The sequence below is a fragment of the Phoenix dactylifera genome, chromosome 9 (genome assembly GCF_051530095.1).
Source record: "Phoenix dactylifera cultivar Ajwa chromosome 9, Ajwa_hap1_PhDact_Kaust_v1.1, whole genome shotgun sequence".
Taxonomy (NCBI): Eukaryota; Viridiplantae; Streptophyta; class Magnoliopsida; order Arecales; family Arecaceae; genus Phoenix; species Phoenix dactylifera.
Genome location: NC_143198.1, coordinates 8,175,575 through 8,192,046, shown reverse-complemented (window position 1 = coordinate 8,192,046; position 16,472 = coordinate 8,175,575). Strand labels below are relative to the sequence as shown.

The 16,472-nt window shown below is 37.8% G+C and overlaps 1 protein-coding gene across 3 annotated transcripts in view; it reads left to right on the top strand.

Moving 5' to 3' along the window:
* LOC103696536 (uncharacterized) overlaps positions 1–16,472 on the top strand; it is a 62,785-nt gene that overhangs the window by 35,414 nt on the left and 10,899 nt on the right. For 2 of the 3 annotated variants that reach the window (XM_039131977.3, XM_039131978.3), the window contains exon 7: positions 4,990–5,097. In XM_039131977.3, coding sequence (XP_038987905.3) covers positions 4,990–5,052 — 63 coding nt within the window. In that variant the 3' untranslated portion in view covers positions 5,053–5,097. Of the gene's footprint in view, positions 1–4,989; positions 5,426–16,472 lie in introns of those variants that run through there. The other variant, XM_008778197.6, reaches the window with a different exon arrangement.

Genomic DNA, 16,472 nt, shown 5'->3' with positions numbered 1-16,472 from the left:
CCTGCTCTGATACCACTTGTTGCCCAAGGTGACAACCCAAGAGGGGGGGTGAATTGGGTTTTTCTAAATTTTTAGTGCTTTAAAAACATCCTTAGTTGAGTGCGGTGAATGCTTTCTTAAATTACTTCAATGAATTAAACTATAGCAAAGATGAAAGATAATGCAAGAATAATCACAAGTGAATCCACAACACAAACACCATGATGTATAGTGGTTCGGTGCACCCCAAGGCACCTACGTCCACTCCCCAAGCGTCCCCTTGGGAATTTTACTATAATCCCTCAGATTACAGTAGGATTGTTTTTCGAGCTCACAATCCAAAACCTTTATAATTTGGTTTTCCGGGATCACCAATAACCTACGTTGGTTTTGCAGACTCACCAACAATCTAACATTGGTTTTACGGGGTTACCAACAACCTACGTTGGTTTTACGGACTTACCAACAACCTACACCGTTGGTTTTACGGGCGCACCAACAAACCTATACCGTTGGTTTTACGGGCTCACCAACAAACCTATACCGTTGGTTTTACGGGCTCACCAACAAATCTATAATGTTGGTTTTACGGGCTTACCAACAAACCTTACAACAAGAATAAAGAACAAGGAACTAAAGCTCCTAAATGAGCAAATAAAACAATTATGAGCTACAAAGAAGAGTTTAGAGTATAATTATCCCTTTAATAAGGCTCTTCTCTTCTTTGTCAAGATTGCTTCACTCTTCAAGGGTTGGTGGAGCTCTTAATGTCTCTTGGAATCTGCTCAACCACTTTCTTTTGGCTCTTTGAATGAAGCAATTGAATGAAGTTTGCCTTGCTAGGGTTTTCTGTTGAATGCACTTAATGTCTTTTCCAAAGCTTACTTTCTCTGATGAATACTCCCTCTTAAATACTTCTCCAACCTCCAAATAGTCCTTCCTGACCGTTGGATTGAAGAAACTAGCCGTTTATAGCCGTTGGGAGTCCAAAAAGCACTTCTGCACAACTATCCGTTATGCTTCTGCCCGTGCTTGGGTCGACCCAAACTTTTCTGGGGTCGACCCAAACCACTGTTCATCAGACTTGGGTCAGCTCAAGCTTTTCTTGGGTCGGCCCTCTCAGAAAATACAGAACCTTGTATTTAAGCCTTCCTTCACTTGGGTCGACTCAACTCTTTTTGGGTCGACTCAAGGTTGGGTCGACTCAAGGTTGGGGCGACTCAAGGTGGGGTCGACTCAAGTTCCATTGGGGTCGATCCTCTCAGGGATTCCAGAGACTTGTTTTCTTGAGGCTTGAAGATGGGGTCGACTCAACTTTCACTTGGGTCGACCCAAGTACTGTTCATCCATGCCATAGGTGCTAGAATGTGCCAGAATATTTCTAAAACGTGCCAGGGTCGACTCCATCTCTTCTAGGGTCGACTCCTACTCTGTGCCAAGTGTTCCAAAGGCGTGCCACTTCGTTCCAAGGCGTGCCAAATGTATCGGGGTCGACTCCAAACTAATTGGGGTCGACTCTAACCATGTTTTTCTGCACTTTGAAGGTTAATTATGCACATTGAAACAACAATATGATATTTCAAGCAAATTACGATGCAAGGCACAATAGAGTTTCATACCCTTAATAGTAGAAATTACCGAATTGCCCTTTTAGGTATTTTTAACGTGAAACTTTGCCAAAATGGATTCTTAAGCTTTCTACCATTCTCTATTACAAATTTTATCTCGTTTATCAATTCTTGAGAGTGGTTTTGACCATATAGTCCTAATGTATCATGAGTGTATCAAGTGTGTGCCATTTATCAATGATGTATCGAGTTAATTTGCATTTCTAATGTGATATGGCCTCAATGGTTGTGTTAATCATCAAAATAACATTATCATCCTCACATTTAAATGTATGTTTGCTTCAGATGTTACATGTAAATAATTCGCAATTCCTTTGTTTGAATTCAAATGAGATGCTACTTCACAAATCTTAAAGGCTCATAGCATTTATTTTATTTGAACCAAGGTTTGCCATACCTGTGCATACCGACCATACCAGACCATACCGATATCGACCGGTATGCGGTACAAGAGGTATACCGATATTCGGTATGCCGAATTGGCCTCTGTACCAAGCATACCAATATCGTAATAGGATGGCGCTTGTTCGTGGTCCGGTACCGAGACAATGAATCTTTATCTGAACATTGCTAAACTGAAAACATCTCATAATACATATTCATGTTCGAGTGTTGCACATATTTATGTATGTAATGGGTTGCAGGCATCCACGAACCGACTCGATATGACATTGAGGTTAGGAGGCAAGGATTTTAGTACAAGTGCTATTTGCGTACCAGTTGTACCTTAATGTACTAAGGTATTGGCGTTGGTATGTCCCATGATATATCATACAAGAATTTGGTGTGCACCTCATTTTTGCTGTGGCAGCACCAATAGGTGTACTATGTATCAGTATGATACTCTACCATATTGGTACAATAATGGTCTTGATACTTCAACTCTTCTAAGGGACTACATTTCTAGGTTAAATGCGTGGTAATTTTGTTTTAGAAAAGGCATTTTCTCTTTGCTCATTTGTCAAATTAGTGCTAGTAGTTGACTACACTTTTAATCACTACCATCTTGGTATCATTTATTAATTATCTGATTTCCAGTTTTGAAGATGGGGGAGTGACATAGCTAATTACATCTCAATTGCTAATGCACACATAGCTTTTCTATTTTTTTAATTGCAAGTCATGTGAAGCTATGTATAATTTAGCAACCAACAAATTTCAGCACATTGAATAGGATAACACAGCATTTAGATCCATACACTTGTCATATTTATGTAAAAACATAGCATTAGAATAATAGAACATATGGAGAAAGGCCGAATAGCAAATTTGGATGGCCAAAATGGGCTACACTAAGGCTATATCGGCTGCACTAAACTATATTGGTTTGTATCAGAATAGATATTGACAGACGGGCCGGCTGGTGACCGTTATGGTATAGTACCAGTATGTACTATATTAAACCGTGGCATGCTGGAACCATGGAAGGGGAGGGAGAGGGCCGGAGGAGTGGGAGGGAGAGGGGGCAGAGGAAGGAGAGAAAGGGAAAGAGAGAGGGAGAGGGGAGGAGGGGCTTACTTGGTTAGTCTCCTAGGTTCGGCAATCGCAGCCGAGGAAGGACGGGGAGCGGGAGCAAGGTTGGAAGGTGAAGGACGACGTCGACAACAGTGAGCGGACGTGGGAGAGAGGTGAGGGTTTTGAATTGCTGCATGGGGGGAGAGGGAGGGAGGAAGAGAGAGGCGGGGGGGGGGGGGGGGGGGGTAGGGTTATTCGCGATGGGTAGGGGTGGTGCAATCGAGCCGAGCTGAGTCAGTGTCTAGAGGCTTGAGCTTGACTCGATTCAAAATACTCAAGCACGAAACTTGACTTGAGATTGATCGAGCCTTAATATCGAAGTTCGAACTCGACTCGATTGAAAAAAAGCAACACACGAGATCAACTCGAATACTATCAATCGAGTCATACTCGAGCATGAGTTCAAGCTCTAATTCGAGCCTTGCCCATAATATTAAAAAAATATAGTTAAAAGTTAAGAGTTAGGTCAGATTAAAAAATATAAATATTATATTTTTATAAATTTTATATTAATAATATATATTATAAAATAAAATATAATATTATTAAAAATATATATACTCGACTAGCCTCGCGAGCTGTTTGACTCATTTGCACCCTAGCGATGGGGCAGCGATGATGGATGGGTAGGGATTTGATGCATAGGGTTGAGGGGAACGCATTGTTTCTCTTATGTGAGCTGGGGTGGGGTGCAACTATTTAATCAATGGTCTAACCAGGGGGGATTGGGTTCGACTTATTTAATGAAATGGGCTAATCGGGGGGATTAGTTTCGGCCTATTTAATGAAATGGGCTAATTAGGGGTCTTTTTAATTTGGCTTGGCTTGTTTATTGACTGACAGGGCGAACCACCCTCTTCAATACGCCCTAAACTGGGCGGTTTGAGACGGTACGATCTACCATGCTCTATGTCTTTTGTGGATATGGCATGCAATATGGTGTTTATTGTATTAGCCAGTTGTTAATATGCTCTTTTACTCGATATTTGAATCCTTGATATGGACCGGTCTGAGAAAATTCCAACTTGCTTCTTTTTATATATGTACAACAACTTTGCAGATCTGGAGCAATTCCTGCAAAGCATGTCTCGTCTTGTTTATGTTCTTTCTGCACATAAAGTAGTATAATATAGTCATCTTTGTATGTCTTAACTATGTATAAGCATATATGTGCCTAACTTTTCATATTCATGGTTGACAAATTTTTGACGCTTCATTTCTTTCTCATTTATTTCAAATACATTTATCATACATATGTCATATTCTGCTATAATTGTTGCAATCTTATGTTTCTACAATATCTTGAGTCTTTTCCTTCTTTTTCTCTCTGTGTCAATCATATATTATGGAATGTGGATTATTTCAGGTGCATGTGAAATTTATAGCTGGCCCTCTTTAATTGTATTTAACCATGTTTTCACCTTTTTACCACACTATTGGATTAATTTTGAAGTGAATGATGATCTTTCTGACCTAGTCTTAAGTTTTAATCTATTTTTTTTCAAGAGAGTGGAGCAGTGTCTCTGAATAGAAACATAGATGACTATAATCATTAATATTTGAGGGATTTCAGTGGCGATACTACAGTTTGATCAATGCTAACTTGAATTGTTTAGCAAATAGAAAATACCTGCTTCACATTTTTTCCACTTAACCTTGCTCAATTTCCTCTTTCCAAGTCATCATTTATTAGGTTTGCTTTAAGTTCATTTAAGGTCTAAGAATGTGGGGAACTGTTAACTAGCCATGCTTTACTGAGAGTGTGCCTTTTAATTTATCTTTTGCCTTTTAATCTTATCATCGCTGTTTATTTAAATTTGCATTATAATCCAAGTTGCATTCCATGTCAAATTTTTTGTTGTTGCAGATCCCACCGACAAGTGTGCCAGTCATTGTGCGTGAATATCGTAGAGAACACTTATGGATATAAAGGTGTCCTTTGTCCATTGCCATCCAGTGATCTCCGTAATCTGAAGTATGATGCTTCTAATGTCATCTTTTACTCTCTTTTTTGTGGAGTGTGCATCCAGTTGCATTATTTTAAACTGTGTCAAATATCCTGCCTTTTAGGTTGTGAGGATTTTTTCTAATTTTATTTTCTGGGAATAGTGATCCATCCTTATTTGATTTGCTGGCGCTCTACATTTTGGTAACATGACTCCGTGAAGAGTGTAATATTTCGCCTCTCCGGGTATTTTTTGAGGGTGCTGGTTCTCTTCTGTAATATGAATTTTTTGGTGATAGTGGACCTTTTCATGTAGCAATATCATTTTCTAAACAATGGCCAATATTTATCTCTCAAATTCATAGCTTGCTTGTTTTGGATTTCGTTATTTGTTTTAGTTCATATGATCTGATCATGCATCGACCTGTAAATTGCATGCACTGATAATTATTCATCTGAATCTAGCTGGATATGGGCGCAAATGGTTCTGTTTGACTAGTATCTATTTCATTGTTAGTATCGTCCAAAATAAAAGTGGATGAGAATATGGATATTCAATTCTGATCCATGTCCATTCTTAGCCTACTTTTTGATTTCATGTGGCTTGTATAAACTCCAAAAATGATTTAACATGTAACAGCATTCATGTCATCAATTCATTCAATAGGGACATTTTTAACCTGGTTAATTCCATCCTTGAATCACTTACTCGAGTCTTTTAATCCAAAGTTGGTATCTTATTAGTTTTACTAAAATCTATTAAAAGGATTGTATGATGGAGTGGGTGCAGTTACCTTACCTCTTTATGGTTCTTTGTACAATCTTTTATTTGTTTTGGAAAAGTAGTAAAACGTAGTTGGACATGTATGCTTGTTGAGAAAAAAATATTATGCATGTAAAACAACTGCAGATATTATCTAATTTATATATGCTTTCACTAAAATAAACTTATATCCATATTTATTTTAAACAAATTTACATTTTGCTCATATCTGATTGATATCCAAATTTGTTTTAAGCAAATATAGAAAATAGAATTTGTTTAAATTCGATTCATTTCCATATGTAGTTAGAACAAATATAAAACAAATTCTAGCATCCGACTAATATCTCTATCAATATTCGTAGCTTCCAAATAATATAGGATAAGAATGAACTTATATTAATAACTGATCCAATCCAGGCAGCTTTTATCTCTCATCTTGAATTGACTATAGCATTAGTTTAAAATTCCTAAATTAGTTAAATTAATTAGAACCCATTGAGTCACCTCATTAACATTGGCCTAGACAATTTCTATGTGTAGCTATACATCTGGATTCCCCCCTTTTTTTAATTTCCTTTGTGAAGGGGGTGGGGGAGGTTTTGGGTGGATGGGTATGCGTAATGAGATTAATTATATGATAATGTTCTAGGACCTGCTTGGATGCAAGCATAAGTTATTCATGGATAGGACTCTTGGCTCTTTGGGAGAGAATAGCAATGGAGGAGAAGAAAATCTATGAAGAAAGCATTTGATCAGGAGCATTCCGTATACCTATTTTGTTGGGTCTTATGCTCTTAAGTTCGAAAATCTCAAGGATTGTCACTCCAATTGCTAATCTGTGCTCAAAGTCTCAAAGGAAACCATATATAAAGTTAATCTACAGATAAATCAGACTGACAACCAAACAGCCCTTTAATTCATAAATGAGATGTTATGTTTTTGTCACCACCAAATAAATATGAAGTTGTTTATTTTAGATCCTAATGGTATGTTCATAATTGTTCTAGCTAGTATTATTAAGCAATTTTTATTAAAGGTTTGTTCCCTTGGTGAATTTCTAGGAACTCCATAAACATAACCATGGACATCATTAATAGGGGTTTGCATGGTTTGGGTTGGATCAATTTAGGGGTATTCTTGAAACCGAACCAACTTAAACCAGTTTCCCAAAACCGAAACCGAAACCGAAACCAAAATTGAACCGACTATGTAAAACTAGTTCAAATAAATAAGCTTCTATCAAATGGGCAACTAAATGGGCTGGGCTAAATGGGCTTCTGTCCTTTTTAGGTTGAATGGGCTAAACATTCCAATTCATCCCATTACATGTTCCTAACCAAACTGTGCTGCTAGATGATTTTGCTCATGTAAAACCAATCATGAGTCAGTCATCCCACTAGTTAGTGATGTCAAGCTAAATGACACAGTTATTGGCACGAAATGGGCAAAGAAGCAGTAAGGTGACATTTAACATACTCTATTACTTATAAGGAATATATCGTGTGCTATATGTTTTACAAGTAAAATTTTAAAGCACCACAGTTTCGCAGAAGGGGATGGTCGCAGATATTTGTATGCAGTCGTCAACAGCAATAATGTCTTTTAGGCTCTGTCAGATGACACTATAGAAATTTTTAAAGGAGTGTCTTCAATGAGGATTCCTGATGAGTGAATGATTTATGCCAAAAAATCTGCCACATCCCAAACAAACTTTTCCTGCATCACTAGAAATGTGTCAAATAGATAATAGCATTTGGTGCGGAAAAGGGAAAATGAGTGTATCCGACGTTTGAAGGACAGGGCCTATTACAGAAACAGAACTTTAATGACAAAGAAGGTTGTCCACACAACTCCACAGAATTTTCTCACAAGCAGGCAGTCATCACATCATGATTCTTCTCAAGTCTAAACTTTTTATAATCATAATTCTGCTGTGCAAAATGTGTGACATGAGGCTGTGTTTCAGAAAGCCTTAACCATGTCAGAGATGAAGTTTAACAAGGCTTTGTCTCTGTCTCAGCAATTTTTCTTTCTAACAGGCCCAACTTGTGTAGGTTGTGTGGAGTAATCTCTCTTACAGATATAACAAGGGAAGTCATACCTATCTGGTTCAATACTCAGCTTTCTGCGAGCATGAGGGTCAGGAAAACAGGAACAATTGCAGCACATGGATGTTTCAGAGTATGCCTACCGACCATGGTATGCCGTACCGGCCCAAACCGGATGGTACAGAGCGTACCGTACTGGTTCGGTACTGGTATCTAGTATGGGTGGTGTATCGACACTTGGTACATCAAAAAAACTCAGTACTGTACCGATACTGTGCTAGTGTGGCACCGCTACGGGGTTCAGCACCGAGACGGCGAACCGTGCTACTGACAATGTGATGAGTCCATTTAAAAATCACTTCGTCCATAGGTTCTTCCGCCTTGGCCAAAAGAGAACATCCTGCATTTACCAGATAGCAATGTCATAATCATTAGGCAACATAAAAAATTATCTGTTAAAAATCAGCAAGAGAAGGGAATTTTAAACCAGAAAAAAAAAATCTTTTCAATAGATGTTTCGTAATGTCAAACATAGATTATCTCTAATCAACAGTAAGTTCTTTTAATACTCTCCTTTTTGATCTCTCTCATTCTTTGCTATCTTATATTTACCTTTTTCTCTCCTTCCTATTATTTATCTCTTACTGCCACCTGCGTCTCTTTGAGGTTTGAACCAATCCTGACTGCTACCTTCCTTAGTGCATCATATGCAATAGCTACGAAAACACCTTCCACTGAAATTTTTTTAACAAGTACATAAGAAGACTGCAACCACTAAAGCAAACCCATAATCCAGAGGCACGAGCTTAACAACAATAAATTGTCTTACTATCAGCAACAGGCTTAGGCCCCGTTTGGCAGAGCTGTTGGCAGTAGAGCTTTTTAAGTAGAGCTTTTATAAAAAGCTATTTGTTGTTTGGTAACTATATTTCTAAAGTGCTGTGAAATTTTAATATATGTTTGGCAAACAAACTGGGAAAGTACTTTTGGTATGACAAAATGACCATAAAGAATATTGCATAGTATTATACAACAAATATAATCTATATTAATACATAAATATAAGATATAGTATAATATTACTGTAATGTAATATAATATTATTCTATTAGTTAATATAATATTGTATACTATAGCATAATAATATAACATGATTTGATATTATATAACATAACATATCAATATATTATGATATAATGTAATATAATAATTTATTTATAGTATAATACAATATTTTGATATAAATATTATAATTATTATTATTATATATTCATATTTTATTAATATAATATTTTTAGAAACTATTTTTTGAAAAAAATAGAGGCACACAATCATAGTTGCAAAAGTGAGATTTTACAATTTTCTTCTTTTCAATGCTTTTCTTGTTCTTGCTTTTTTTATACATAATGAGATGTTATAGGTTGGTTTAGATAAATCACTGAATTTCAAAAACACGTCTAGGCAACATCAAATATAACAAAATATCAAGTATAATAATACCTTGATCACGTGGGAAGGAAGAAAACCAAGGCTGATTAAGATTTCTTGTTTGTTGGGGCTCCTGCAGATTTTCTTCTTTGTGCATTATGATATAAAGAGATACTTTCTGTAATTATATGATTTTATCATGGGTATTTTGGTCTAAAAAGAAAAATATTATAAATCTAAAACAACTTTCCGATGCGTGCTAAAAGTACTTTTCCGAAGAATCTTCATTTTAGATCTCCCAAATAGACGTTTTCAGCTTTCTGGCAAAGATAAAACAGCTTTCCGATTTTTTTACCAAGTACCTTATTCTATCCAAAAGTATTTTTGGAGGATCAGAAAGTGCTTTCTGGTCCACCAAAAGCTCTGCCAAATGGAGCCTTAATACTACTCTTAGCTTGATGAAATAAACATATGTATCTTACCATCTGCGAATAAGATTGCTTTGATGTTTTGTTGGTGTGGCCCATTGGCAACATTTTTTGACCTTCTGCAAATAACCATATATTGTGTTACCCAAGGTTGGCTTAGTACCGACAAGCATGCTGGGCGGCGACCGGTACTATATGGTACCAGTTTGTATCGTACAAACTACGATGTACCGGAACCACGAGGAGGGAGAAAGAGGATTAGAGGAAGGAGAGGGAGGGAGAGGAGAGTGGGTAGAGGAAGAAGCAGAGAAGGGGAGAGGATTGAAGCTGTACCCTGATCGAAAAGCCCTCAAGGGTCAAGGTTAGGATTTCACCTTGCCCGCTTCAGTTTCTACTTTTAAAGTCTCAAGAGAGAGGAGGGGGAGAGGGGAGGAGGACTTACTTGGCAGGGAGGGCTTCAAACAACGTTGGGAGAGCCAAAGGAGCTTCAAGCCCTTGTTAGTCTAGGGGAGAGACAGAGAGAGAGAGAGGGAAAGGGGAGGTGTCGGGAGAATCGAAGGAGCTTCATCTTTGAGCTTTTGTTTCAAAGTCGAGGGGGATGGCAATTGAGAGCTTTGAAGTGAATTAAAATACGAAGTGGTGAACCGTCTTGATGTGATGAATCGTGCCAGTAGCTGGCCGGTCCAGTTTGGTACATCCAAAACTGGCTAGTCAACACGGTTCGACCAACACTGGTCTTATCATTTGCAAATAACCATATATTTTCTGATGTTTCGGTTTCATATAGAGGGGGATTTTCGATGATGTGAAGAGGGAGGGAAAGGGTTTTTGGGGATTGTAGCAGAGCAGTGGCAGCAATGACTGTTCTAGCGGCCGTGGAGTGGCCGAGGATGGAGATGATGGCGGGAAGGATGGTGGAGAGGCATGGTTCATTGTTCCTTGTATCCATGGTTCTACAAGTAGAAACTAGGGGTTCAAATATTTTTGAAAGAAGCAGAGGAGAGGAGAGAACCTGAGTGAGGGTCGGAATGGTGGAGGGAGGTGAGGGAGAGCCTAGGGCGATCTTGATGAAAGTGAATCCTAGGTTCTTCGGTGTTAAGCATGCTGATTTTTTTTTTTAAAAAAAACCATGGCTGAACCTGATCGGGTTGCCTACGTACCCCTTCGTAAGGGGGATCAAGCCATACGTAGTTCTTTTTAAGTTTTAAAACGCAGCGGAAAAATCGAATCAAACAATTTAATTCAAGCATGCTTACAAGATCAAATCTAGAAATCAGCACCTTAAGAACACATAGGATTATGCCGGAATCGTTTAAACAATTATGCTAAAACTTTCATGCATGATTAACTATCAGATCTGAAACTTAAAAACTCTATTCCAATTAATCTTCGAATATCGATGGAATGGATTCTGGAGATATCTCCGTGAGGAGCTCCAAAAGAGGGTAAAACCTCGGAGAATCGGACCTAGATCTTGACACCATAATAAAAGATTAATGTAGGATTAATACCTTTTATGATGGATGAAACTTGTGGATATGATCCTCGACTTTGCAGCCACGCACACGAATGGCCTCTACGAGAAGTCCACGCGAAGTTCCTGAATAGATCCAATCCTGCGGAAGTGCTAGCTTGCGCAGAATTTCTTGAGGCTGAAATTTGATTTTTCCAACGCTATCAACTTTTGATCCGCCTTCTTGGAAGAACTGGGAGGAAAGGTTTAAAGGGATTGAAGAGGACTTAGATCTGATCTAAAGACTCTTATCAGGGACCCCTAAAACTAATGGCGCGATGGACTTAGAGGAGAAAGAAGTCAGCTAGATTGAATGCAGAATTTTTCATGCATGAACTAGGGTTCCTCTCTTTTCTTTTCCCTTTTTTCTTCTTCTTTTTCTCTCTTTTTTCCTTTTTAATTCGACCACCAGCTGATGGAGGTCCTTTTAATGTTGCTCTCCCACCTAACTTCATGCCAACCATCCCATATTTGTGGAGGATTTTGTGGGGTTTTTAAATTTTGAATTCAAAATTCAAGTTCATGTGCCATTACATGATGAAGCTTGATCTAATCTAAAGCATTCATCATGTTGCCGCTTCCCTCTTTCAATTTCGAAATTTCCATGCCCCCAATCAGATTAGAGGGTCACGTGGTGATTTTGTGGTGATTAAATTCGAAATTTAACCTTAATTAGAAGTGAGATAAAGATAAGGATGACATATGTCATGAAGAGAGAGAATTTGATCTTATCCAATTCTTTTCATGAATTTATCTCTCCATTTCGACCCATCTAATGATGAAAGAGGTTCCTGATGTTGCCAAGTGTCCCATGGCACCATTAAATAAATTAAATTAATTTTTAATCATATTAAAAATCAATTTATGGCGCCTTGCATGGATATGTGACAAGTGGATTTCAAGATCCGAACAGTTTCAGATCAAACCCATTTAATTTAATTAAATCCTAACAATTAGAATGATCCAATTACCATGGGTTGAACCTAATCCAATTAGGTCAATCCCTAATTAAGCACAAATTTAATCTTATTTAATTTGGTCAACCTAAGTCCTCTTGATTCAGACCTAATCCAATCAGGTCAAAAACCCTGATTGAGCCCAGAATTGAATCTAATTCAATTTGGCTCATCCTTAGTCTAATTACTCAATCCAATTGAGTTCATTAGCAATCTAATTACTAATTAATCCTCCGATAATTACTTTAATTATTTTATAAGATAATTTGCCAATCGAATTGACCAAATTACCCCTGAATGATTCTTAATCATTCATCAGCCTTCTTGATCAATCAGGAATCTTCTATGCGTGTGACCTCATAAGTTCGAACCTAAGCCGGTAGTATAGGAACGATTTCCTACACTAATCGATGTGACCATCTAGCAATGGTACCCGACGTCCGGATAGGCCGAATATATGCGAAGCAAATATTCTGAAACCCTGAACTATGGTTACTGTATAATTCAATCCCTTTGACTCCTAATGCCAGGATGACTTAGAGCTCACTGTCAACCCTATAATTAGTACATCCATTATGTGATTAACTTTAGATATCCCGTGACTCCTCACTGGGATTACCCTGGCCAAGGTTTTGCTAAATTAATCACAAGACATTATCTCCTGTTTTCAGGAGGGGTCAATTCCATCTCGACTCACAACTGACTACGCAAGTACTTGACTGTACCCAGTGACCTTCCGTCATTGAATTAGAAATCCAGGTAGTCCGGTACCAAAGTACAATGAGTTGCTTGCTAGTCACAAGTTGCGGTCTCAGGTCAGAGGGCTAAACTTATACCCATATCCACTCGGAACATTTCTTGACAGTAGAGCGTTCTGGAATTGGTCACGTTCAGTGAAATGTACTCCTACACTTCACGTGTGTGGCATACCAGTGTCTCCATACTCCTTGGTTAAGAGGACAACCAACGTATATGTCACACAACGACCTAATCTTGATAATGCTGTCGTCCTTGTAACAACATATCATTTGGTCGCGAACTAGTTTAAGGACTCGAAGATAAATCCTCCTTTATCATTAATAAGTCCTAAGGACTTCTTCATATAAGAGTTCATTTGAAGATGTAAAATGATGAATAATGCCAAAAAATACTTTATTGATTTGTCAATTCATTTAATCATCAACATGCTGACGATTGACATTTAGGATACAATTCCCAACACTTGAGTGGTGTACGGGTAGTGTGGGAGGAGAAATGAGCCTCAAGAGGAGAGCACAATCAAGGTGGCCAGGGCTTAGGGCTGTTAAAGTAATTGAACCATTGGGGGAATTAGGCAAACTGGTATATATATATGTATATATATAGTATCCTAGTCTAACCTATATATATATATATATATATATATATATATATATATATACATATATCTATATCTATATCTATATCTATATCTACATACATATATATACACAGATTGGTTCGGTTCGAATTGGTTTTGTTAAAACTTAAATCGGAACCAAACCAATATCAATATATATATATGTATGTATGTATGTTTGTATACACACGGGTTGGTTCGGTTCAAATTGGTTTTGTTAAAACTTAAATTGAAACTGAACCAATTTTTCCGGTTATAAAAATCTTGAAACCGAAACCAAACTGAATGTGGAAAAATCTGACCCAAATCAAACGGAAATAACCAATTCAGATCGGTTTTGAGATTTTGTCGGTTTTCTTGCACACCCCTGTGATATCAATCCTAGTTTACTTTGACTTATAACTTGTAAACATATTTTTCATGGTCTTCCCTTATTCCTAGTCTTCTTTACAAACTTGAGCACCTCTGGAATACATGCTTATAGCTAGTTGCTTGATTCTTCACAACATTATCTTTTTCGGTGATTTTTCTATCTAAAAAAGAAGATAAAGTGTGCTCATATCCAACTTGATGGTAATACAAGATCAGAATAAGTTAGGCTGATCTATTGGGTGGATGCAGTGCAAAAGAATAATACTCTCAATTGAAGTTCTCATCATAAGTTCATGAATTGTGAAGTTCTTAATGGAATCACCAAAGAAGGGAATTCCATCATGGTTCCATCAATCAAAAGTGATATCGATTATAGACCATCATTCAAAGTAGTTGTCGATGTGAGGGTGAGCCTTGGCACAATGGTAAGTTTGCTCCACTATGACCTAGGTGTCATGGGTTTGAAACACGAAGAGAGCTTCTCTGCATATGGTGATAAGGTTGTGTACATCTGACTCTTTCCAGACCCATAGTGGCGGGAGCCTCATGCATTGACTGCTCTTTTATTCAAAGTGGTTTTCTATTTAGGACCATCAATGAGAGATTCCATAATCAACTGATATCCGCTAAAGGTGCATTGAGATAGATGTAGTGGTACAATTTAGGAAAGCTTCTACTGGACTTGGCTTTTCATATTAGGAATCTAGTAAGAAGTGAAAGATTGAAGGGATGTGGTGGTTAACATAGATGGCTAGGTTTTATGCTTGGCCACCTACCGGGCCTTCTTCATCTTCATTCGAGGAAAGCAACATGCCATCAACTATGTTGGATACTTATCTCAAGGAAGTTGAACATGTTAGGTAACTACAATGGAATGCTCGAGAGAGATTGAATGTGGTTCTACTTTGACTCAATTCTCACAATATTTTTTCCCCTCTAGGTGTCACATGTGTTGTTTGTGACAAATACTTGTGTTTACAAAGTTAGGCTGGCTCCACTCTAACAATGCCCGGATCCAAATACTCAAGTTTTTATCCATTAGGTTTAGATCTCGATGGTTTAAATTACATGACAAAGAAGAGACAAACTAATTTACTTTCTCGATGGTTTAGATCTCCATTGGAAACTAAGTCTCGAAAATGTCCGGGTGGATGGGTCTTAGCGAAAGATATCTGCAATCTGGTCAGAGGAGGAAATAGAGTGAAGTTGTACAGTACCACAATGAATGTGTTGGCGAATGAAGTGACAATAAGTCTCAGTGTGTTTAGGATGCTCATGAAAAACATCATTATGAGCAATTTGAAAGGCACTTTGATTATCATAGTAAAGAGTGGTAGCACCATGATGAGTAACTCTCATATCCTTTAGCAACTATTTTGTGCTGGAGAAGTTTATCAGTAGCATCAACAACAACCTTGTATTTTACCTCAATGTTGGACCTGGAGACAATAGTTTGCTTATTACTATGCCAAGAGATAGGAGTCACCTAGAAAGAAAAAATAACTTGTAGTAGAGCATCTATCAGTAGAATCATCAGCCCAATCAATATTAGGGTAAGCACTTAGGTGAAAAGAGGAATTGACAGCAAAATGCAAGTCATGAAATAGAGTACCCTTGATATAGCGCAAAATGTGCAAACTAATAGCATGAGTGGATCGAGGAGTTGCCATAAACTGACCGACTATATAAACATCATAAGCCATGTTAGGATAAGTAACCATAAGATATATAAGACTACCAACCTTGGTTCGTCTTTTTGGTATTGGATCCCATGCTGGTACATCTTATTACAGTGTTAGTATATGTCCAGTATGGTGGCTGGTTCGGCATACTGAGGGTTGATATGACCCCTATACCGTGTACCTGTTTGGTACAAGCATGGTAAGATATGGGGCGGGTATGCACCGGTATCGATCGATACGGCAAATTTTGCTACCAACTATCTGTAATGAGTAACATCAGGAAGAGTTCTATCGATGGGTGTTAGTTAGTTTGACACAAGTCTCAAGAGGTGTAGAAGTAGTCTTGCTATCTATTAATCCAACTTTAGAAATAAGATCAAATGTATGCTTGACTTGTAATAAATAATACCCATCAAAACTAGATGTAACCTCAATGCCCAAGAAGTAACTCAGTGCTCCCAAGTCTTTCATCTTTAATTTTTGATTAAGATACTATTTAAGATCATGAATGCCGGTGAGATCATCCCCGGTTATAATTTTGTCATCCATAGGGTAATAATAAAGTGATACCTGAGAAGTTTTGCTGATGAAAAGAGCTGAATTATAAGAAATGTGAGTGAAACTAAATTGAGAGATAGTGGCACTGAATTAGCAACTTGGGTTTGAGGAGCTTAAGACCATATAAAGCATGACGAAGCCGACATACCCTATTAGGTGGATGAGGATAACCTAGTAGTGGCTGCATGTATACTTCTTTTGAAGGATCACCATTGAGGAAGGCATTTTTGACATCCATCAGAAAAAGTGGCCATTGCCTTGTAGCAGCAACAACAA